The 25,285-nt window shown below is 37.9% G+C and overlaps 3 protein-coding genes and 1 long non-coding RNA gene across 4 annotated transcripts; 2 read left to right on the top strand and 2 right to left on the bottom strand.

Moving 5' to 3' along the window:
* On the top strand, positions 1 to 585 carry LOC112023233 (uncharacterized). The gene has a single exon (XM_024055853.1). The coding sequence runs from the start codon at positions 1 to 3 to the stop codon at positions 583 to 585; it is 585 nt and encodes a 194-aa protein (XP_023911621.1).
* An 11,444-nt stretch (positions 586 to 12,029) lies between these two features.
* LOC136066909 (uncharacterized) lies at positions 12,030 to 17,757 on the top strand. The gene is made up of 5 exons (XM_065771963.1): positions 12,030 to 12,511; positions 12,867 to 12,990; positions 13,910 to 14,119; positions 15,453 to 15,965; positions 17,259 to 17,757. Exons 1-5 carry the CDS (start codon positions 12,030 to 12,032, stop codon positions 17,466 to 17,468), a joined length of 1,539 nt encoding a protein of 512 aa, XP_065628035.1. The 3' UTR covers positions 17,469 to 17,757.
* A 92-nt stretch (positions 17,758 to 17,849) lies between these two features.
* Positions 17,850 to 20,903, bottom strand: LOC112025088 (pentatricopeptide repeat-containing protein At5g55740, chloroplastic). The gene has a single exon (XM_024057754.2). It carries the CDS (start codon positions 20,722 to 20,724, stop codon positions 18,454 to 18,456), a length of 2,271 nt encoding a protein of 756 aa, XP_023913522.2. The 5' UTR covers positions 20,725 to 20,903; the 3' UTR covers positions 17,850 to 18,453.
* Positions 20,904 to 21,497: 594 nt separating this feature from the next.
* On the bottom strand, positions 21,498 to 24,774 carry LOC112025082 (uncharacterized). The gene is made up of 3 exons (XR_002884220.2): positions 24,508 to 24,774; positions 24,191 to 24,347; positions 21,498 to 21,902 (listed from the first exon to the last, which is right to left on the bottom strand). It is a non-coding gene; the product is annotated as an uncharacterized LOC112025082 (long non-coding RNA).
* Positions 24,775 to 25,285: the final 511 nt, after the last annotated feature.

Genomic DNA, 25,285 nt, shown 5'->3' with positions numbered 1-25,285 from the left:
ATGGATGATAAGCTATCCTTCAATCAAGGTAAAATTTCTGGTGCTTCTCTTTTACAGCAATTAATTGATGATTTAGAATTATGTGAATTGGTTGCAAAGGGTCAGAAATTTACCTGGATGAATAATAGAGAAGAAGGAAATTTTGTGATGGAAAAACTTGACAGGGCTTTTGCAAGTGTGGATTGGGTAAATGCCTATTTGAATTATGCTTTAAGAAATATGCCTATCATAAGATCAGATCATGGACCAATAGTTCTGGATTTTGAAACTCAGTTCCCTTTCCAAAGAAGGCCCTTTCGTTTTGAACGCATGTGGGCTTCTCACCCTACATGGAAGGAGGTGATCCAAAAGGCATGGAGTAGTTTTTCCTATGGCATCAAAGCTTACCAACTTCAGAATAAGTTGAATAGAGTTAGGAAGGATTTTTTCCAATGGAATAAGGAGGTTTTTGGAAGAGTAGAGAGGGATATTCAGCAAAAGATGGTTCAATTACAAGACGCTCGAAATTCCATATCTTCAATAGATGATGTTAGAAAGGAAAGGGCAATTAGGGAGGAGCTGGAAATTTTGTTGAACAGAGAATAAATGCTTTGGGCACAAAAAGCTGGATTTGACTGGACTATAATGGGGGACAGAAATACCAGGTACTTCCAAACGTTGGTGAAGCAGAGGAGCAAGGAGTAGAATTATCCAGCTTAAAAGGAATGATGGGACTTATTCTGAGGATTTGGTGGATATTGAGAACATTTTAGTAAATCATTTTAAAAGCTTCTATCAGGAGTCTAACACTATTGGTCTTAATAGCATTTTAGAAAGTTTGAGCAGCTTACCTATCCCTCAATTAACTTCTCAGCAAGTTGCTATTCTCAATAGATCAATCACAAATGAAGAGATTGAAAATACTTCGTTTCAATTGGGTCCTCAGAAGGTGCCTGGTCCAGATGGCCTACCTGCCTTTTTCTTTCAAGAGAATTGGCGTATTGTAAAGAATGACATCCTTAATACTGTTTGATGGTGTACTATAAAATTAACTCCAAATTCATCCATGATGGTCGTCCAAGACGAGAATGGAAAAAGGACCTCATGTAAAGTGCTCGTCTAGATAAGGTCGTCCATCCATAAAGTTACTTGAACGACCTCCATACGTCCCAAAGCATGTCTCTCTCTATATATGCTTTAGACAACCTCCAGGTTCTTATTGCGGAACATGAATAAAAATCAAGGTTCATCACTACAAAGCGCTCCCAATGATAGTTATGGAAAATAAGACTAGAAAATATAACTTCCATGGCAGTTATAGGGGTTAGCATCGAATCTTTCGATCCCCACAAATGTGGGGGAAGTTACGAGACAAATAACCGCTTCCATAGCATTATATAAGCACTTATCCTCGACAAAGAAAGTAAGTTTTTTTCCCTTTTACATGAGTCCTAGAAATTTAAAATTACAAATTTCAAAGAGAGAAACTAACTTTATCATCGGAGGGCCTGTGGCCGGTCAACCCCGGTCTCCTTTGATTCTTTGTTTTCCTTTTTTAGGCCCTCCAAATCATTCAAGTTTGAAACATCCAGTCTACTGATTTTCTAAGCAGCATCAGTTGGCGCCATCTGTGGGAAGTCCGATTATCTTATGATTTGTCTTTCTACGACAAAAGACTAAATGGTTTGGACCAGATCGAGGGCTACCAGCCTGGTTCATCAGGAGAGTAGGGATGCTTCTAGCAATCCCCACCGAGATCGCCAATCAGCGCCAGTCACACAACTGTCTTCCATCCAACATATACAGTCCATGGCAGCCGCCGTGGCAGAGTTAACTTACCAGAACCAAGAATTGACTAGAGAGATTAATCTAAGGAGGCAACGTCATGAAGGGCATGTTGAAGGACAAGCCCAGAGTTAAGGAGATGGAGAAGGAAATACTGAGTCTGAGAGCCAGTCAAAAGGCACCACTTCGCGAAGGGTGCCATACTTGGAGAAAGAGATGGATCTAATGAGGAAGGTCATGGATGGGATGAGGGAAAATATGAGAAGGGCAAATCCGAAGTTCAAGATGCATTCCTTGGATTCATATGATGGAACACGTGACCCTTTTAATCATATTGCTACTTTCAAGACTACAATGCATCTCCAAGGGGTCCTTGATGAGATTATGTGTAGAACTTTCCCTACCACCCTTAAAGGACCAACGCGAGTGTGGTTCAGCAAGATACCTCTGAATACAGTGAGTGAGTTCGAAAAGTTGAGTAAGTTGTTTGTTAATAACTTCATCGGAGGACAAAGGCACAAGCGCTCCTCATCTAGTTTGTTAAATATTGAACAAGGAGAGAACGAAAGTTTACAGTCCTTCATTACTCATTTCAACAGAGAAGCTCTGACAGTGGACGAGATGGACGATAAGTTGCTATTGGCAGCCTTCCATAATGGAGTTAACTCTGACTTATTCATTTACAAGCTTTACGAGAAAAAGCCTCAAACCATGGCTGAACTCGTCCATTCGGCCCAAAATTTCATGAATGCAGAAGATGCAATTATAGCCAAGAAGAGGAAGAAAGCTGAGAGAATGGAAGCAAACCCCATGCGCCATTCCGAGTAAGGCCTTTATCTAAAGAAGGGACGAATGGAAGAGAAGAAGGACCGAGACAACAAGAAGTCAAGCTCTTCAGGACGAAATCAACAATACACATCCTCAAATATGCCACTTGAACAAGTTCTCATGCAAATCAAGGACAATCCTTCCTTGAAGTGGCTAAAGAAAATGAAGGGAGATCCCAACAAGTGCAATAGGAATAAGTATCGCCGCTTCCGTAGAGACCATGGGCATGACGCAGATGAGTGTTTTGACTTGAAGCATCAGATTGAAAATCTCATCAGGCAAGGAAAATTGAGAAATTTCCTTGGACGAGATCATAAGAACGAGAAGTTAAAGGGAAAAGTAGAAGAGTCATCACGACCCCCGCTCGGAGAAATAAGAGTTATCATAGAAGAAACCTCAATAGAGCGATCTTCAAAGTCCAGAAAGACATACCTGAAGGTAGTGCAAAACGTTCAACTCTCTGGACGATCACCAAGGATGAGGACGACAGACGAATAAGCCATCACATTCACAGACGAGGATGCTGAAAGAGTTCACCACCCTCATGACGACGCCATTGTCATCACTTTGCTTATCGCAGACTATACCACTAGGAGGGTATTGGTAGACAATGGAAGTTTAGCGGACATCTTGTATTACCTTACATTTCAATAAATGAGGCTTGGACGAGATCAACTTCGTCCAGTGAATTCACCTTTGGTGGGGTTCGGAGGAATGAAAGTACGTGAATTTCCTTGTGGCAGATTGTTCGCCCTCCTATAATGCCATAATTGAAAGACTAACTTTAAATAGTTGGAAGGCAGTCATATCTACTTATCACCTGTCAGTCAAATTCCCTATGGAGCATGGGGTAGGACAAGTGCAGAGAGATCAGCTAGCAATAAGAGAATGCTACTTGGCCATGTTGGCTATGGACGAACAGATTCAGACAATGAACATTGAGGAAAGGAAGGTTGTGGCATTGGAGCAGATTTGGAAAAGAAGACAAAGCAGAATCTTGTCCAGTTCTTAAAGAAAAATGTTGATGTGTTTGTTTGGAGTCATGAGGATATGTCGGGTATAAACTCTAGTGTCATTACCCACCGTCTAAATGAATATCCTTCCTCTAAGCCTGTACGACAGAAAAAAAGAGTTTTGCTCTTGAGAGAGACAATGCCATTAAAGAAGAGGTTCGGAAGTTGACCGCGGTTAAGTTTATTTGAGAAGTTTATTATCCAGACTGGTTGGCCAATATAGTAATGGTCAAAAAGGCTAATGGCAAATGGAGGATATGCGTAGACTTCATTGATCTAAGCAAGACCTGCCCTAAAGATAGCTATCCATTATCGCGTATTGATCAATTAGTGGATTCAACTGAAGGTTATAAATTGCTAAGTTTTATGGATGCTTTCTTTGGATACAATCAAATAAAGATGGACGAGGCAGACCAAGAAAAGACATCTTTTATCACCAGTCAAGGCTTGTTTTGTTACAAAATGATGCCCTTCAGTTTGAAGAATGCAGGGGCAACATATCAAAGGTTGGTCAATCATATGTTTCGTCTCCAGATTGGACAAAATGTAGAAGTTTATGTAGATGATATGCTAGTGAAAAGTTTGGACAAGGGTAAGTACTTGGACGACTTGCAAGAGACCTTTGACACATTAGGTAGTACAACATGAAGTTGAACCCCAGCAAATGCTCTTTCAGAGTTGCATCAGGAAAATTCCTTGGATTTATGGTTTCGCATAAGGGGATTGAGGCAAATCCTGACAAGATCCAAGCAATACTAGATATGAAGCCTCCGTGAAGCATCAGAGAAGTCCAGTCTCTTACTGGACCCTTAACAGATTTGTCTCTAACGCTACTGGTAAATGTTTGCCCTTTTTCAAGGTTCTTAAAATGGCGTTCGAATGGACAGACGAGTGTCAGAAAGCTTTCCAAGATCTGAAGACGTACCTCACTACGGCCCCCTTGCTAAGTCTGTTTGTGTTAGAAGAGGAATTGTATTCATACTTGGTAATGACTGCACATGCTGTGAGTTCAGTATTGATCAGAGAAGAAGTAAAAGTGCAGAAGTTTGTGTATTATACAAGTTGGGTGCTTAGGGAAGCAGAAGGATGGTGTTCGCCGATAGAGAAGTTGGCTTTTGCATTAATAACAGCCTCCAGGAAGTTTAGACATTACTTCCAGGCTCATGTCATCAATGTCAGGACGAACCATTCGCTCAATAAGGCAATGATCAAATTGGAAGCCGCAAGATGATTGATCTAACGGGTTGTTGAGCTCAGTGAATTTGACATCAGGTACCAACCAAGAAATGCAATAAAGGCCCAAGCCCTAGAAGATTTCATTGCAGAATTCAGTCCTGGTCATAATGACTTAGATAAGATGGAAGGTAGTAAGAGGTGGCTTGTCCATGTAGATGGATTGTCTACATAACACACAGAAGGAATTGGAGTTGTTTTACAATCTCCAGAAGGAGATAAATTGAAGCACAAGGTTCATCTACAATATTAAACAACTAATAATGAAGTTGAGTATGAAGCATTTCTTAAAGGGTTGGAGTTGGTCAAGTCTGTGAAAGCAGAATCAATACTTATCATAGGAGATTCTTAATTGGTCATAGGCCAAGTAAATGGGACATATGAAGCTAAGGAAGAGCGAATGAAGAAATACCTTAATAAGGTGGTACGACTTGTGAAGAAATTTAAGGAAGCTGATTTCTTTCAAATTCCAAGCCTCAGCGAACGTGGAAGCAGATACCTTGGCAAAGGAAGCCTCAGCGAACGAAGCAATGGACGAGTTTGATGAAATTAAATATATGCCAAGCATAGATTTTCCAAAAGTACAACAGATAGGAAGCAAAAAAAATTGGATGACTCCAATATTAACATACCTGAAGGATGGAAGACTTCTAGAAGAGAAGGATGAGGCCAGAAAGATTGGGGTCAGGTCAGCCAAGTGCATCCTTATGGACGAGATACTATACAAAAGGGGCTTTTCCTAGCCTTATTTAAGGTGTTTAGCCCCAGACGAGGCAAATTATGTATTGAGAGAGATTCATCAAGGAGTATGTGGCAACCATTCAGGAGCCAGATCACTTGTCCATAAGGTCGTTCATGCAGGATACTACTGGCCAACAATCCAAGCTGATGCCAAGGCATATGTCAAGGTCTGTGATCAATGTCAATGATTTAGTAATGTCCCTAGACAACCGTCAGAGTATCTCAACCCAATGATGGCCCCATGGCCCTTTGCACAATGGGGATTAGATATCTTGAGTCCCTTTTCACTTGGAACTAGACAAATGAAATTTTTGGTGGTAGTGATAGACTATTTCACCAAGTGGGTGGAAGCGGAACCCTTAGCAACGATCACGCAACAAAATGTCAAGAACTTCGTCTGGAAGAATATTGTGTGCAGGTTTGGGGTGCCTAGGGTATTGATATCAGACAATGAACGACAATTCAACAATTCACTTTTCAGGGATTTCTGCGAACATTTTGGAATTCAAAATCATTATTTCTCACCAGCCCACCCTCAAGCAAACAGTCAAGCAGAAGTGGCAAACCGATCATTGTTGAAGATCATCAAGACTCGGCTTGAAAAGGCAAAGGGAGTATGGCCAGATGAGTTATCAGGTGTCTTGTAGGCCTAAAGGATGACGATGAAGACCGCTACAGGGGAAACTCTTTTCAAGTTAGCCTATGGAAGTGAAGCAATGATACTTGCAGAAGTACATATGGCCAATTACAGAGTAATGAAGTACCGAGTCAAGGATAATGAGGAGCAACTTCGCCTTAACCTTGATCTAATAGACGAGGTGAGGATGAATGCAAAGCAAAGGACAGCAAGGTATAAGAACCTCATGGCCAGACAATATGATGCAATAGTAAAACCCAGACGTTTCAACGTAGGGGACTTCACCTTAAAAAGGGTTTTTTTGGCAACCAGGAATCCAGCTCATGGGAAATTGGGACCTAATTGGGAAGGACCCTACAAGGTTATCAATTGCAAAAGGCAAGGATCCTACTACTTGGAGGCTCTAGACGGGAAGAAGTTGGAGCATTCTTGAAATGTTGAACACCTGAGGAGGTATTATCAATAAGACATCAGCCTGGATGAGCATTACCATGGATGAGCCTGGAGTTTGTTTTATCTACGCATTGTTAGTATGATATAAATAGTGTGATATATTGTGCTTACCCCTTAAAACTATATTAGTCCCTAAACTGTGTGATGTATGGATGAAGTTATGGGTGTATTTGTTTGTATTTACCAAAGTTCTAAGGCATTAGCTTTTGGGCATATGCCTCATCTATGAACAATATTTATGTTATGTACATAATGTTGTTTGAATTTATAGCTTTCATATTGTTTTTATTATTTAAAATAATCCACAAGAAGGCCCAGGCCCAAGAAGAGTAAATTCTCTGGACGCAGAGATGTAACGTCTACAATCTTTTCTTAAAGATAAGGCAAAGGAAAAAGCTCAAAGCATATTCGTCGAAACAATGGACGAGCTTTAGCCTTAAACATGTTAGTCCAACTCATGGACGAGGAAATGCGCATATTAATAATCCATTGGATAAGAACACCAGGTAAAACAATCCAGTATTTGGACGAGTAAGAGTTGGGCGTTAAACTTTATGGACAATACAAAATCAGCTACCAGGTCTAAGGATGAGTAAAGCTGAGAAAACCATTACCATTCACAAAAACGAGTTATACTTGTAAAAACTTAGTGGTGAAAAATATTGAACGTGTATACTCTTATTTTGGATGAGCCAAGATTAAGATCAGTACCTGGGATACCAAAAAAAAAAAAAACATTTGTCCATGCAACATGTTTAATAAGTAAAAGAAAAAAAATGAAGGAAATAAACATTCATTCATTCGTCAAAGGGTGGACGACCTACTTTCAAAAACCCAAGTAAAAGCAAATTGTTTGTAAGCTCGTTCTAAAACCATGGACTAAATAAATGTACTTGAGTTACATTCAATGGTTCAAAAAAACGAACCAAATAAAATACAAAGAAAGATGAACTTATAAAAGCTTCGTCTTCACTGGGGGGCATCAGTATTAGGGTCGTCTTGGTTTGGCTTGGTGGTGGCATCGTCTTCAATGTTGACATTTTCTGAGCTCGTCTGAAGGAGAGAACTTGTAGCAGCACCAAGGTTGAGTTTGATGGAGCTAAAGTCAAATTTAGGGAAGTTTTCTACAGCGTCCATTTTGAAATCTTCAAACCCAGTTGTGTAGTTGTGGTCCAGCAAGTCAGTGAATTGCTTGGACGCCTTGAACTCTACAACCACATCTCCCTTTGCTTTTTCAAGAAGGGTACTCAACTCGTCGTTCCTCTTTTAGAGGTGATCAAGACGAGTACCTTCTCTACGATGTTAGTCTTTAGCTCCTCAACATGGTTCTGCAAGTCCTTAGCTTCTTCCTTGGCCTTGGCTGCCACCTCAGCCCACCTCTTGCATTCGTCCCTCACCTCTTGGACACTCATCTCCAGCAAGATTCTCGTCTTGTCCAATTCTGTGGCCTGCCTGGACACTGCAATAAATTTTGACATTCCCTATAAAAAGGCAAATGACAAAAATGATGGTTCGATGAAAAAAGTATACTGTAACAAAGGCGAAGCAAAAATGAAATTACATACCTTAAAAAGATCATGAACACCGAAATGTTGAAAGTCCTTCAAGGACATGTCATAGCATACAACTATGTCCTCGTTAGACACAGCCTTCTCAAAACATTCCCAGGCTAAGTCTTCATTTTCAATGAGATTCATGGGGATCCTTTGAGAAGGCTGGGACGAGGCAGGTTTAGTAGTCTTAGACGAAGGAGTTTTGGACAGGGTGACCTTAACTGGGGTAGACAAGTCCATGTCAAAAATTTGGATGGACAGTTGAGACGTGGAAGGATTAGGCTGGACGACTCCTGCCTTGGATGAACAGTGCTTAGCCTTTTTCCCTCGAAGATTGGGAATATTTCCCAAGTCAAGGTTTTTGGTCAAAGACTTCCTTTTGTCCCTAGCGGAAGGACAAGCTTGGGACTGGGTCTCAAGACGGCTCCCCTCGTCCATAGCTTCATTTTCCTTGTTTTCTTTCATAGTTGTCATCCCTAAAAGATGATTAAATGAAAATTAAAATTAAACCAAAAAATTATAACATATATAAATTTTTGTGAAGTTTAAACTTATGTCTACGAACTGTAACCTCGTGTGCGATAGCTTCGTCGGATGGTTCAGGACCAAGTCCCCACTTGGTAAGACGCCTAAGGGTGACCAAGGAATGGAAATTCCTATCAACGTGTAGACGAGCCCTATGGATGCGGTCACAGTGGAACTTGCTCAAAGAAGGATGTCCTACAGCTGTAAAACAATAAATAGACAAAGGTTAGACATATATTATAATAATAATAATAATAATAATAAAAAGAGAAAGAGAAAAAGGGGAAGGGCATACCTTCAGGACAAAGATTCCCTAAGTCCCCAGCATAAGGGGCAAAAGTGTCCCTGCCAACATCCACAGTGTTCCCAGCCTAGAAACCGGAGACGAAGAAAAACTCCGTCTTCCAGTTTCTGTCAGACGAGGCTAAGGACTTTATTAGCCTACAGTTTGTACCCCTAGCTGTAAATTGATAAAAGCCTAGGGATAGGCTACTTTCTGAGAGTTTATAGCAGAAGAGGAACTCGTCCACAGTAAGAGGACGGTCCCTTCCAAATTCTTCCCTCCACGAAATTTGCATAAAGATAACTAATCTCCATGTATTAGGATTAAATTGACACATTGCTAAACCTAACCTAATAAGTAATTCTCTAGCAAAAGCGTTTAAAGGTAATCTAAACCCACCTAAAAAATAAGATTCATAAAAGCCTATCCCAAAACGGGGGTTACAGCACCATTCTCCACAGATGGCTAACTTAGGATTAAGCTCGTCTGGAATTTGGTACCACGTCCTAAGGTTATTGAGTATTTGTTCATTGGTTTTAGAGTTGACGCCTACTGCACAACTGTAAATTGTTTCCTCCTCGTCCAAAGGGCTAGACGGAGGGACACTCATCGAGGTGCCAGCCTGAGACCTATAGGTTGCCCTCTTCCTAAGTTGTTCTTGTAAAACCTCTACAGGGACTCCAAGGACGCTAGAAGTGTACCCCTCGTCCGTGGTATTCCCCCTATTACTACTACTACCGGTGCTACTACTAGAACCACTGTAACTAGTGGTGTTGTGATACTTGTCTATAGCCTTATCTATACTATTGCTAGATGAAGAAATGACATTTTCAGACATTCTGAGGAAAACTTACAGAAAACCCAAAGACGAGAAAGGAAAGAATACTTGGCTCTAGATGGAAGAGGACTATGGATACAGAGAAACCTCTAGACAAAGCTCTAGACAAGAAGTGTTAGGAAAGAAAATTTCAGAAATGTAAAAGGTAACGGAAGAATTCCACTATTTATAGGCAGCGGACTTTAGCATCGGAAACGACACAACCAACCAAAAGCTGCCACGTGGCATGCGCCTCGAAAAAATGAATCGATGTGACCAGTCACCAATAGGATCATGACACGTGGCACACCTAATTGCTGACTTAAATACAAATACGTACGATAGGATACACATTTCTCTAGACGACCCATGGACAAGGGGACAATTGATGGTGTACTATAAAATTAACTCCAAATTCGTCCATGATGGTCATCCAAGACGAGAATGGAAAAACGACCTCATGTAAAGTGCTCGTCCAGATAAGGTTGTCCATCCAAAAAGTTACTTGGACGACCTCTATATGTCCCAAAGCATGTCTCTCTCTATATATGCTTTGGACAATCTTCAGGTTCTTATTGCGGAACATAAGTAAAAATTGAGGTTCATCACTACAAAATGCCCCTAATGACGGTTATGGAAAATAAGACCAGAAAATAAACTTCCATGGCAGTTATAGGGGTTAGCTCTGAATCTTTCGACCCACAAATGTGGGGGAAGTTACGAGACAACTAACCGCTTCCATAGCATTATATAAGCATTTATCCCCGACAAAAAAAGTAAGTTTTTTCCCCTTTTACACGAGTTCCAGAAATTTGGAATTACAAATTTCAAAGAAAGAAACTAACTTTATCATCGAAAGGTCTGTGGCCAATTAACCCTGGTCTCCTTTGATTCTTTGTTTTCCTTTTTCAGGCCCTCCAAATCATTCAAGTCTGAAACATCTAGTCTATTGATTTTCCGAGCATCATCACTATCCATGCCTTTTCCCATTCAGGTTATCTTTCCAAAACTCTCAACCATACTTTTATTACTTTAATTCCTAAGATAAGTTTTCCTAAGGAGGTCACCCATTTTAGACCTATAAGTCTTTGCAATGTAGTTTATAAAATAATTTCCAAGTTGCTTGTGAATAGACTGAAACCTTTCATGGATGAACTTATCACCCCTTTCCAAAATGCTTTTATTAGAGGCAGATCCATTATTGATAATATCTTGTTGGCTCATGAAATTCTTGATATGTTGGGGAGGAAAAAGGGTAGGAAGCACGGTTTTGGTGTTTTAAAAATTGATATGAGCAAAGCCTACGATAGGGTTAATTGGGTTTTCCTAAAAGCTGTCCTGTTGTCCATGAAGTTTACCCCTAGTTAGGTAAATTGGATTCTAGAATGTGTCTCCACTGTTCATTATACTCTACTAGTGAATGGCAGCATCACCCAATCATTTAAACCTGCTAAAGGATTAAGACAAGGAGGCCCTTTATCCCATTATCTTTTCCTTATGTGTGCAAATATTTTGTCTCTTGCTTTAATTAAAGCTGAGAATAATAGGGAAATTCAGAGGGTGAGGCTGGGTAGAAATGGGGTTTCTTTTACTCATTTGTTGTTTGCTAATGATTCACTGCTATTTTTCAGAAGAGACAACAAATCTCTGGCAAACATTCAGCATATCTTAAGGTGGTATTGTTCTATATCACATCAATGTGTTAACCTTGCCAAGTCTGACATTTTTTGTTCCCCAAACATCTCTTGAAAGGACCAGGAAGCCTTAGCAGCATCTTTACAGGTGAATTTAGTGCAGGCCCCTAGCAAATACTTAGGCATGAATTTCATGTTTAGAGGTAAGAGGATAGTTGACTTCCAATTTTTAGTAGATAGATTTCATTCTAAACTGCAAGGGTGGAAAGCCAAATTGTTGTCCCAAGCTAGCAAAACCACCTTCATTTCTTCTGTCCTACAGTCAATGCCCCTTTATGTTTTCTCTTGTTTTAGGGTGCCTGAGACTATTTGCAACAAGCTTGATTCCATCTCTAGGGCCTTTTGGTGGGGTCATGAACTTGGAGTGAGAAAACTACATCTACTAGGCTAAGAGTATGGGGGGTCTGGGGCTTAAGAAGTTTAGCTAGATAAACTAGGCTATGGTGGCCAAACAATTTTGGAGGATAAGTCATAATCCCAATTCTTTAATGGCAAGAGCTATTAAAGCTAAGTATTTTCCTAGGTGTTCAATCCATGAGTGCACCCTTAAACCTCATCATTCATGGATTTGGAGAGGCATTGTTAATTATAAAAACGCCAAGCTCAAAGAGGGTAGGTGGTGGATTGGTAAAGGTTTTGATATTCCCCTAACTCATCAGGCTTGGTATACTTGTCCTTCTCAAAACCTTGATAATTCTAATCTCTCAACTAAAACTGTGGTTGACCTTATTAACCACAGCAATGGCACTTGGAAACCTGATCTAGTTAGGAGCATATACCCTTACCCAATCAGTGAGGATATCATGAGCAATCCCATCTCAAGAACTGGATCAGTTTTGGATAAATTGTTTTGGAAGTATTCAAAGTCAGGGGTTTTTAAGGTAAGAAATGCCTATAAGTTGCTTCAGGATGATACCCATCTATCTGTTTCAAACCACCATAATTCTACCTCCATCCCAGCAAATATTTGGTATCTCATTTGGAAGGTGAAACTCCCTTTGAAGATTGGGAATTTTATTTGGAAGCTTATGCATAACAATCTCCCCACTTTCCAGACCTTTACAGAGAGAGGCATTAAAAACACTAGTACCTGCTCTTTATGCAATTTCTAATGAGGAATGCACATCACATCTTTTCTTGTATTGTTCCTTTACTAAAGCTATGTGGCATGGTACCACATTGGCTATTCAAACCTCAGAACTAAGGAACATATCTGTTCAGAATTGGATTAGGAACTTACTTAACAAACATAAGAGGTTGGATGAGGTTTCAATGCAATACTTGCAAAGTATCTTCACTACTTTGTGAACTTTGTGGAATCACAGGAACAAGGTGGTTCATGAGGGCATACAACCTAATCCAAACATAGTTATTAGTCATGTTTTGTATTTAGCTAATCAGGCTACTAATATGCCAATCCATCAGTTTTGGGCACCTATGCTTTCTGATGTAAACAATACTCTTATGTAACTTTGTTTTATGTTTCAATGGTATCAAAAAAAAAAAAAAAAAACATATACAGATAATATTATAAATACTCAAATCAAATCTCATACTTTTTTTTAGGGAGCTACAACATATGACGTCAACTCCTAATAATAGCTCTTTTATTATCAGAGCAAGACACCAGTAAGTTTTTTGTGTAGGCGAGGATTGAACTCCAGATCTCTTATTCAACCATCAGAGACTTTACCAATTGATCTAACTGAAACCTACAAATCAAATCTTGTACTTATTTGTTTATTTGCAAACACATTATTTTATTTGAGGTGAACACTCCCTAATAAGTGTAAATAAATGACAACATAATTATAAAAAGTAAATCTAGGTTGAACATGATCTAAACAAAAAATTATAATAATAATAATAATAATAATAAAAATTATAAGAGGGTTTTTTTTTTTTTTTTTTTGCTGAATAAGAGGGTTGTTGATAACCAATAAAATGATATGGGCAATAAAGATTATTGGTACAAATATTTTAAGATATTATTATATTCATAATTATGGAGTCACCATGAAATTCTTTCGATTTTATTTTTTGCCTTTGATGGAATTCTTTGGAGGTATAGAAATCATTAGAAAGTAGTAATTGGTTTCATTTTCGTTTTCGTAAAGTAAAAACGGGGGAGAAAACGGACATAAAAGAAGACACTGGAAGCTTATCAAAAAAAAAAAGAAAAAAAAGAAGAAAAGACGGTGGAGCTGTATTTATTTAACACCGGAAACCAAACGAGCATGACGAGTGTATTGTTTGTAGTTCACCAACCCCAACCCCAAACCCAAAGCTCATTTCATTTTTCTGAGAAATAATCAAAAAGCAAAGGCAAACACAGAGACAGAGTAATTATGGCAGTCTCTCTCTCTAATCACTATCACTGTCACTCTCTCTTTGCTCCTCCTCATCCTCGTCTTTCTGTTTCTTCGTCTTCACCAAACTCCCCAAATCCAAAACCCTAGCCTTTTTTCATCGACCGATTCTAGGTTTTACTCTCACCAACTCATCTCCAGTCACCAACAAATGCAGCAGCCGCTCCTTCAAATCTCATCTCGCTGCCCAAGATTCCGAAGTCCCCACCGTACTACGCTTCTCACTCTTACTTCTACATATTATTTATTATTATAAATCTTAACATTGTTTATTTTTCTGATTCAGAATTATTATTACTTACTTTTCAAATTATAGGATTTAATCCATGTTTGGACTGCGCAAAGCATGTTTTAGTTACTCATTTAACCAATCAAATGCTAGGAGACTATGTTGCTACAGATTAGTGTTAGTAGTTGGTTATTTGTAAAGTATTTTTATTGATAATTGAATGAGAGTTAAGTCTTTAGACAGACTTGTGTTTGAGGACGAGGGTTCTTCATCGCCCAATCAAGTGTTTCTCTCTTTTCTTTAGATGCGTTTTATTATGCTGCGTAACTCCTTATTGGTAATGAGCTCTAGCACAAATGGCACTTTCTCCTCTTATAATTATGGGATGGAAGTGAGGTCATGGATTTAAGACTCCCTGGATGCGTGTGTTGCTGAAAAACAAAAACCCTTTATGGTTCCTTATTGAAAAATAGTCTGAATAATATTAGCTTTCATTGGAAGTGTCTTTGTGATTCAGATATAAAATGTCAAATGGGTATCAGTGATCTTTTGTAATGACTCAATGGATGTGTATAGGTCCTACTAGAGTTGAATGTGCGAACTCTATTTGAACTCTCACCTAGTTTGACGTTGAGGGTTTTTTATTTATGAATCTAATCTAAAGAAGGGCTTTTGAGAGAGGGAAGGGGGGGGGGGGGGATCTCAAGCTATTGTTTGAGGAAATGTGAGCATTCTGATTGGAAATGTGTTTGAGGGTGCAATTACACCCACATGCACACATATATTATCTTGCTATTTTAATAGCAAAAATGTACTAATGACAGAGAGCAAACAAAATTTCCTTTGCTAGAGAAAGGATTGGGTACATGTAAAATTTCAAAATTTAACAATGCCAGGAATCCAGTACATGCTGTTGGTATGCTTCAGTCATCATATCAAGCATCTCGTTAATTGTATTCCCAATTGCATATTTGATTTATACATTCACATTACCCACCTATCACCCAAGAGCTTATATCTTGGATTCTGTGTTAATACAAAAGTCCTAATTTTTCAATATTGAATATTCAACATTTTGAATTTTAACTTTTTCTATTATTTAAATCTGTGTGTGTGTGTGTGTGTTTTTTTTTTTAATTTGTCATCCATGCCTTATCTCTCTCCTTTTTGACACTAAATAGGACAGTAAGAGTGCAAATATCTGTTGGAAGTCTCTTATTTTCATTAATCAGCATACATGAATTCAAATCATTATCGTGTTTTAGTTATTTTACTGATATAATTTGTAAACATTTTATCTTTTCCTTACCCAGACAAATGATTTAGAGGAGGCAGGTGAGAATGATGTACAAACATCAGAAAGTGGAGCAGATCAACAACATTTATCCAGTTTAACGACCCTCATAAAAGTTTACAAGGAAGCCATTCTTGCTGGAGATGAAAAGACTATATCTGATATTGAGGCTAGGATACACGTAATAGAAAATGAGAAAAATGAATTGGTCCAGAATGTATTAACTTTATCAACAGAAATTACTTCTGGGAAGGAGAAATATATCCGCCTACAAGCAGATTTTGAAAATTTTAGGAAAAGATCGGAGAAGGAGAGACTTACCATAAGGTCTGATGCCCAAGGAGAAATTATTGAGAGTCTCTTGCCCATGGTGGACAATTTTGAGAGAGCCAAGCAGCAGCTTAAACTAGAAACAGAAAAGGAACAAAAGATTGATGCAAGTTATCAGGGTATATACAAGCAATTTGTGGAGATAATGAGAAACTTACGTGTGGCTGTTGTAGCCACAGTAGGAAAGCCATTTGATCCCTCTGTAAGTGAACGCTTTTGCTACTTAAATCAGTTTCATGTTCTCTGTTAAGTATTTATGTTGTCTTTTTGCTTGCTTGTTCATTCTTGTGAACTTTCCTAAGTGTCATGGATTTTGACATTCACTCCTTACAGAAATCTGAGATGTGCGATTTTTTTTTTTTTAGTGAGTGCCAAACTTGTAGGATTTTATTGTTAATGTCATGAGAGGGGTTGAAAGTTCTTGCACCAGATGTGTTGGGAATTAGGGATGACAAATTCAAACCACGAGGTTGAGGGCTTGAGTGACAAGATACAGAAACAAGGTTCAACATGTCTGTTTGCTAATTTTTTTTTTTGTTAGTTTTTTTTTATTTTTTTGGCTGAATAATAATACAATTTCATTAAGACAAGAAAGGATACAGGGATAAAAGAATAAAAGATTACAAAATTGTTCAACTGTGAATAGAATCATGCAACTCCATTAAGCAGGCATAAGTACCCTGGCTTGGCTAAAAGAGATTATGCTCTGGAGTTGCTGGTTCTTAACTTTATTCTAAGCTAGATATAGAGTACACACTGAGAATCCAACATGGAATTTTCTCATGGTCAATTCCTTAGGGATTTATTTAATTTTGATTGGCTTGTTAGGGTCCTGTAGTTTGATTGAATTCATAGTGTAGCTATTCTCATCAAACTGCAAGAGCAGCTTACAAAATGAGGGGTAGCCTTCCCACTACCAAATTCCTCTCCTACAAAGCTAGGACCTCCGCTTACTTGAATAGGGTGAGTTACCATTAGTCTGTGATCTCTCATTCTCCCTCCCTGTAGGGCCAAAACTTAGCATTCTTCGGATCACATGGCTTGATTGAATTCCATGTGCAATTTTTTTTTTTTCCTTTATTTTTTGATAAGTAATTCCCAGTGCATTCCCTTTGTCAAATATATATAAAATAATCAGTAAGTGTCGAATAGAGTTTGGCATTGACTCAGACACCTTTTTACTTTAGGGGGGAAAAATAAGAACAAAAGTAGGTTGTCCTCTTAATCATATCATTCTCATATATTGAAAAATCAATTTTGCTTCTTATTGCTTTAATTTCGTTGTTGTAAGGTGATTATACTACTCTTAACCTGGTAGTTTCCCAAATCATAAACCCAAAATAAGACTGTTTTCAAAGGATGACTGACGCAGTAATTAATGCTTGTAATTTGGAGCAGTCGTTACTATTTGAATTGATATGCAACTTGACAAATCACCTAAACATGCTATCTAATTTTATCTATTGGCTTCCCTTTCTTTCTTTTTTGGTTATAGCTGCATGAAGCCATTGCACGTGAGGAGTCCCAAGAGTTCAAGGAAGGGGTTGTGATTCAAGAATTCCGTCGTGGGTTTCTGCTTGGGGATCGGCTTTTAAGACCAGCTATGGTTAAAGTTTCTGCAGGGCCTGGTAGAAAGAAAGCCCCTGTGGCCACTGAGAAATCCACCGAGCACCCTGCAACAGCTGCAGGGATAGATGAACGATAGTTTTTTAGACAAGATCAAATTGTACCACTATAGCCACTTTTTTTATAAGCCAGCCTGATCTTTCCATCGGCTTGTGAAGCTTTTTTGAACATTGTTATATTATACTATTCTTATGCCAACACAAATGTAGTCCTTGGCATCCAGGCTTTACAAGTTAGTTTTGATTTGCCACATCCAGGTACTTTACATTTGTTTTCAGAAGGCGCTAATGACTCAATTTGTATCTTCGAGAACATTCATGTGTTGACCTATTATTCTTTATAGGAAAATTTTAATTCACCCTTTCCCATTTTGTTTGTGCTGCCAGCTTTGCTAAAACATTCCATACTTCTCTCAACCTTAGTATCATATGGACTTTGAATGTGCTCTCTTCATTTTAGTGTTGACCTATCAAATGGACAAAATGTTCCCGTGGCTTCAATTTTAAGGTGCTCATCCACTTGGAGTAGTAAAGGAAATCTTTTGGGGCAAGGTGGGGAAGAAAGAGAAGATGAACATGTGAGTTAAAACCATTCTTTTTGTTTAGGCAATAGGATGGTGAACGGTAGAAGAGTTAGTGCCAAAACATGGCCACCGTCTCAGTGTGCAAGCAAGAGAATGGCTCGGACCATTTTCATTCTCAAAACTGGGTCAAAGGAAAAACGTCTGTCACTCTCCCTTTCGCTGCCTAGTAGTTATTTTAAGTATACATTATCTAGGGCATCTACATTTATAAAGTTAGGCAGGGGTCCTAACAAAGCTCATCACTGTAGGAGCCGATTCCTGCATCCCTGAAGAGACATGGTCTGTAGGGGCATGCGACCATAAACATTCTCTGTTATTAGGGGGCTAATTCAGCTCTTTTAAGTGTAGTCCGCTGATACAACAATCAGGCACATATGGCAATTGTATGATGAATTCAACCAGCACCACCCAAAATACCAGCAATGCATGTGAAATGTTTTAAATCAGCAGTGATCCCAAACCTATTCTCCATCAAAACTAATTATTTCCGTGCCTCTTCTGCTAGACCATCATGAGCGCAAGCTGAAGGAAGTGCAGAAAAGGTATGGTCAGGTGCAATTCCCATTAACTCCATTTGTTTAAATAAGGCAATGGCATCCTTGTCCATTCCATGAATCAAATAAGCAGAGATCATAGAGTTCCATAGAGCACCATCTTCTACAACTCCAGAGTCAAACACTGATTTGGCCTCCACAATGCTACTGCACTTGGCGTACATGCCAATTAAAGCACTTGCAAGAGAACTGTTCGAATCATCAACAAACTGATTCTTTATGATGTAGCCATGTAGTTCTCTCCCAACTCTAAGAGCTCCCATATCACCACAGGCAGGTAGAAGAATAAAAAATGTAATTGAGCTAGGTTTGAGGCCTTCTAGCAGCATCTCATTGAAAAGTTGAAGAGCCTCTTCTAGCTGTGCATTACTGACGTGGCCAGCAATCAAAATATTCAAACAAATTGTGTTTCTGTTCTCTAATCTCCTGAATACTTGAGTTGCCAAATCCATATTATGGCATTTCATGTACATGTCAATCAAGGCACTTGAAACATAGATATTAGACTCAAACCCATTCCTCAATGCATATCCATGGATTTCCTTCCCTTGTTTCAATAAATTTAGATCAGCACAAGCTGCAAGAGCACCAGTGGTTGTGACAGCATTTGGACTAGTTGCCACGAGCACCTGATTAAGAAAGCAACCATTGGATTGCATGATCTGGAACAATTTCAGAGCTTCATAACTAAGTCCAGATTGTTGAAAACCAGAAATCAAAACATTAAAAGATACTATATCGGGCTTCAAGCCCATCCGGATCATCTCATACAGCATATCATATGTCTCTTTCATTTGCCCATTTCTTGCATTCCCAGCAAGTAGTGTGTTGTAAGTTATCACATCAGGTCTTAAGCCATCCTTTTTCATCAATCTAAGAAGCTCTAACGCCTCCTTCATTTTTCTCTCATTCACACAAGCTGCAATCATCTCATTCCACATAGCAGTGTTCTTGTTCTCCACCTTGACAAAAACTTTTTCTGCATAATCAATCCTACCACATTTGGCATACATATCAATTAACGATCCTTCCACATGAACATTTCTACAAAGCTCCCATTTCAGAGCATATCCATGAACAGCCCTGCCTAAATTCAGATCCTTTAAGCCTGCACAGGCTGGTAGGATACTCGCAATTGTAACAGAATTTGGATCCTCAGGAAAACATAACATATTACTGAATGCATCCAAAGCATCTTTAAAATATCCATTTTGAACGCACCCAGAGATGATTCCATTCCAAGAATTAACCCTCGGCTTGAGCCCTTTTTCTTGCATCTCTTCCAAAGTTAAAAGGCCCAAAGCAATCTGTCCATTCCTTGCCAAGCCGTATACAAGTGCATTCCAAGAAATCAAATCAGGATTCACTCCATTTAACTGCATGGAATGAAAAATCTCCATTGCCTCATCCAAATAGCCTTCATCCATGCAAGCCGAAATAAGGGCAGTCCATGAAACTACATCTCGTTCCTTCATCGAATCAAATACATTTCTTGATAGCCTCAAATCAGCACAATTTGCATACAAATCAATAAGTGCATTTCCGACATAAACATCCGACTCCAATTCCTTCCTAATCACATAACCATGAATCATTTTACCACTCCTAAACATTTCCATTGCGGAACACGCTTTAAGAATTGTGGGCACCAAGTATTTATTAGGGAGCATACCCTCATCAATCATCGATCCAAACACTGAAAAAAGTTCTTCCCATTGCTCCAACCGACAAAACGCCCTTATCAAGGCTGCATAAGCAGATACTGTTCTTTCAGGAATATCATCAAACACCTTGAGTGCAATTTTTAGAGACTCCTTATTCTTTGAGTACAAAATGGTTAGCTTGTTTCCAATCAAACTATTTGATTCAAAAGCGTTCAGCTTCAAAGCTTGAGCATGGACTTGTCTTATATCAGACAAGCAGTCAGTGTTCAGTAGAGAAAGACAGTGAGCAATGTCAGTGCCATTGATTTCTGAGCTTGAATTAACATGGTTGGTGGTTCTGTTGGCGATTGAAGTAAGATGGGCTTGTGGGTATCTTTGGTTTAAGTCGGTCGTGGCCGTTGGAGGTTGAAGTTTGGAAGTGGGTGTGTGGTGGTGGAAGATGTTGAGCTTATGACTACGAGAGAATGAAATGTCAGGGATGGACTTAGAAGGAAGCAAACTATTCTGTAGAATTGACATGGTAAAGAAAGACATTTTAACACAAACTCAAGTTTCAGTGACTGCCTATATGGTTCCGGCAGTGCTTGTGATGAGAGAGAGAGAGAGAGAGAGAGTTCCCGCGGCCTAAAATGCTTAAGCTGTGGGGGGAAAGGTTAAACTGGTTAGTGGTTTTAGGAGGAAATTCCAATAACCCCAGTTAACTATTAATAAAATCATCCCAGTATTTCACAAAAAAAATAAATTTTAAAAAAATCATCTAAATATGCTTTTAATCATATATCTTATATAATGAATCTTGTAATGTAATTAGTTTAAATAATATACATGGATAATTTTATAAATCGTCATGTAATGAGTTAAATTTTTTTTTCTAAACTAATTTAGAAGAAACTTTATCCAGACTGTGTTATTTAAGAAGAAAAAATGTTTTAGTTTAAAACAAAGCGGTTTTTATCTTATTATCAAGTTTCTCTAAGCTTAGGTTAAAACCAAAAAAAAAAAATTGTGAGGGTACCCAGATATCAGATTTATTTAAAACCCTTTCTTTTTGTTTGGGGGGTGGGTGGGAAGATATTAAAAGTTGTAACCTCTGAGCTTTGCCTATTTGTACTTTTGGCTGGGTTAAGAGAGGAAAGCAAATAGGGTAGCTCGTGCTATTGCAAAGTGGACTGAGTAACAATGTTACAGATTGTTTGATGGTGTTTTTCTAACTTCTTAGTAGTATGAAGGCTGTTTGCTGTAATTGTTCTTAATGATCTTCCATTTAGAACCAGTTTTCTAAACATAAAATGTTACCAAAGGGAAAATAATGAAAATCAATTGTATTGTTCCAAACTGACAAGTTTATGACATAAAAAACATTCAGTTGAATAATGGCCTTTGGAAGGCACCGATTTCTTCTTCACTTGTTTCTAAATTTGACATGGAAGGTCAGAAATTGGGAAAGCCCACTTATTTTAAATAAATTTTGTAAAAAAGCTGATTTATACATCATGGCTTTCACGAGAACACAAATTTATATACAACTGGAGTATAATAAATCTCCTAATTCCAAGCCTCTAGAAGCTCAAAAGTCAATATCTTCAATGCATAAAATCATCACTTTGTTATGTTTCACCCTCGCTACTATTGAAGCTCCAATCCTAACCCATCAGGACATACCAAGACTCAGAATTTTGATCCCTCTTTCATTCAAAGCTGCCTTTTCTTTTCTGCAATGCCCCATTTATGCCACAGTTAGACTACATAATCCACAAAACCAGAACTTCGAGGACCATGTAGTAAGAATGCATGTATAAGCACACCAATCTTTTATGTACAAACTCATCAATCAGAAAGGGCCATCACAGAAAATAGAACTATCGTATAGCAATACCAAACCATCAATCTGTTGGCTTCTCTTTGCAATTATTTGAAAAATGAAAATAATATTTAATAGATTCATGCCTTGTAATGCAACGCAAACTCAATGGCTCCAAACTTCAAGGAATTAACAAACACTCTCTGAGCTTTCTATCTTTCAGGAAAGAAAGACGAAAAAAAATTTATAAGCTATGGAAATAAGAAGATGCAAGGGTATTCAAAAATATAAGGAATTACAACTTACAAGTATAGCAATCTGGATCCTATAGGACACCTTTCTCTAATTTCTCCCTTTACTTTTAAATTTAATTGTCTCCTGTGTCATATACTCTGCAGAACTAATCATCTCAACGAGATGAACAAATGATCAGTAGGTCAAGTACACTGCAAGAAGACTCAGGTATTTTTTCTTCTTCCTCTTCTTTTTAATTATTTAATTCTTTTTTATGAATAAGCTAAATTTTAATCAATAAACATAAGAAATCAACAAGCAGCAAGCTGCACAGAACCCCATTACAACAACTGGACAACCAGACCAACTAACAAAACAATAGAGCAACTACTCCTTATCAAAAATAGAAAAAAGGAAACCTCCACAAGCTACATAAAACTCAATTCATAATGGTATTTCTCACATTCTTCCACTAAGTCAACCTAAACCTCACATCTTGACTAATAACATGAATGATTTCAGCCTCTGAGATCTGAATCTGCCATCGTGAGTCCTTATATTTCAATCAAGCCAGATGTAAAGCACTGCAACCCAGGCCAATTTCCCAATCAGCTTCTGAAAAATCTTTCCTTTCTAGCATTTTCACAGCCCGCTTCTCCTCATTCCAAGAACCAAAGTTTCTATTGAATAAGCCTCTTCTTTACACATCTTTCCAGATTCTATTGGAAAAGGGACATTCAAAAATCAAAATATAAGTGCTCCAAAGACTCAATCCTACTCCTGCAAAAAACACAGAGGAGATTGCCCTTGCCTGCACTAAGACAGGTAATTTATCGAGTCCCTTTACCTTTATATAGTGTGAGATAATGGTTAAATAAGCAGGAATTCTTTCTTCTTTTTTTGTTTTTTTTGTGGTTTGGGGGGGGGTTGCGCGCGCAGGGAAAGACCTTTTCTTTAGCTCTTTACATCCTTTAGTTCTTTATGTTATATTGATATAAAATTGAAATTCAAAGTGAAGTGAAACCATGAGAGTTTTTTTGATAATTAAAAAAGCAAATTAAACAGAAACTGCAAGAGTTATTTGCAGTAACATAAAATTATGCCAACAAAACAATACAAACTTACTGAAATAGCTTTTAGTGTTTAAATTGAGCACCCAAACAACTCCAATCTAGCTTTGATCGTTTTCATAATTAATGAACCTAAGGGTTGTTAGGAATGGAAGGAGATGGAGGAAAAGGAAAGGGGAACCGTATTTAGATTACATTGCCTTTCCCTTCCATCGGAAGTCCAAACATACGGTAAGTGATCAATTCAATCCTACTCATTAAGTATGAAAACATCACTTGTTCATTATGGCCCCACACCAAATAGCTCTAATAGAGGCAACATAAGCATATCATCACCAGATGCATCTTATTATGCATACAGAATGTGAAAAAAGAATTGATCTCATTCCAAATATGCAACAATCACAAAAACTAAAATCATATCTTAAGCTCTACATCACCATTCTCTGAACACATGCCTTTCATTATTCACAGTATTTGTTTTCACTTACCTAGAACAAATATACCTGGAATATAATTGTTCTTATGCGCCCTTATATTGAATACAGTGATGTTAAGGACAATATTTTCAGTTTTCAAAGATATATTCGATCCTTGGCATAAATCAAGGCAGCTACACTATCAATACAAAATCACTTGGCCTTTAGCACCAGCCACAACCCCCAATTTCAAATAATAAGGAATCATGAGGATGATGCAGGTTAAGCATAATCACAAACACCATCTTCTTTATGCAGAAAGCAACAAATTAGCAATCAAAGTCAAATCAAAAGGCAATAAAGCCAAAATAAACACTCCATGACACAGCTTGACATAGAAATTAGAAAGAGATTATGAACCATGAAGAAAAATCAAACATATAAAAAGCAAAACAAAAAGGACAAAATAAAACTACCATCAAGAAGCTGATGAATTTCGGGCATTCATGCTGTTGTAAATCTTAGATAGCCGCCGTGTAGGAGGTTTTGGCTTGACAGTTTTTTTTCTCAAACCGAATATCTCTTGCACCAGAGGCACGTGAACCAGAACTAGCTTCCACGCCAACCACCAACCTATACACAAACCCCATTAAAAAAATCGAAACTTTAGGTGTAAACAACAATGATAGAGAAAATCTTCACCGACCCAGATCCTAATTTCGCTAAAAAACAACGGAGGTGATGGAAAACCAAATAATTGTGGAGAAAAGAGATGAAGATCAGAAATTGTTACCGAGAGAAATCAATGAAATTACGAATGCGATTGCGAGGATTGGGCGTATAAAGAGCAAAGCAAGGTACTCCCAAGAAGAAAGAGAATATTTTGAAGAAGAAGATGATGAAGATGAGGAGGACTCCATGGCCAAGCTGAACAAGTTTCCGATGAATGACTTTTTGTTGAAGTGAATGTGTATTGTTTTGATGGTTTGGGTTGTGGACTGTTGGCAAGCTTGAAGTTGAAGTTAGATAGACATGGGTCAAGATGGGCTAGAGTTAATGGCTGTCTAATTAGTTTAGGACTCTATATAATTTTTTGGAATTATATTAAAGTTCCTAAATTCTATCCCCTAATTTAAAAATAGATAAGGGCTTTAAAAAAATAAAAATTAAATGGATAGCTAAGAATTTAGAAATTCAATGGTGGCTTTATCCTGAGAGTTCTTAGAGAATTTTATTCATGTGTGCTGTTTATAAACTTGCTTGATGAAATGTTCGTCTCAAATATATTAATATAATTTGAGGTTAATGCAATTTTTTATTATATCAAATAATTAAAATATATATTTAATTTATTTATTTATTTAAAATCTGTTTTTTCCACTTTTTGAGATGTAAAATTCATAATGAAGGTTTTATATTCAAATGTTAATAGCATATTGGTTTCAAATAACCATGCACTTAATTTAAAATTTTGTTTCATGTGCATTTTTTACAAATACTATGATTAAACTTTTGTAAACAATGCATTCATTTAGAAAAGAGTCTAATATTTTTATATAACTGTACAGGGT

The sequence above is a fragment of the Quercus suber genome, unplaced genomic scaffold (assembly GCF_002906115.3).
Source record: "Quercus suber isolate HL8 unplaced genomic scaffold, Cork oak 2.0 scaffold_51, whole genome shotgun sequence".
NCBI lineage: Eukaryota > Viridiplantae > Streptophyta > Magnoliopsida > Fagales > Fagaceae > Quercus > Quercus suber.
The sequence above is the reverse complement of the archived record's forward strand: the minus strand, read 5'-3'. Positions and strand labels throughout refer to the sequence as shown.

Bases quoted from the DNA above. Each gene is read 5' to 3' on its own strand.
- LOC112023233 (XM_024055853.1), top strand. From the start codon at position 1: ATGGATGATAAGCTATCCTTCAATCAAGGTAAAATTTCTGGTGCTTCT.
- LOC136066909 (XM_065771963.1), top strand. From the start codon at position 12,030: ATGGCAAGAGCTATTAAAGCTAAGTATTTTCCTAGGTGTTCAATCCAT. The intron at 12,512-12,866 runs GTATCTCATTTG...GTGGAATCACAG, and splicing joins TCCATCCCAGCAAATATTTG to GAACAAGGTGGTTCATGAGG. The intron at 15,966-17,258 runs GTAAGTGAACGC...TTTTGGTTATAG, and splicing joins GAAAGCCATTTGATCCCTCT to CTGCATGAAGCCATTGCACG.
- LOC112025088 (XM_024057754.2), bottom strand. From the start codon at position 20,724: ATGTCTTTCTTTACCATGTCAATTCTACAGAATAGTTTGCTTCCTTCT.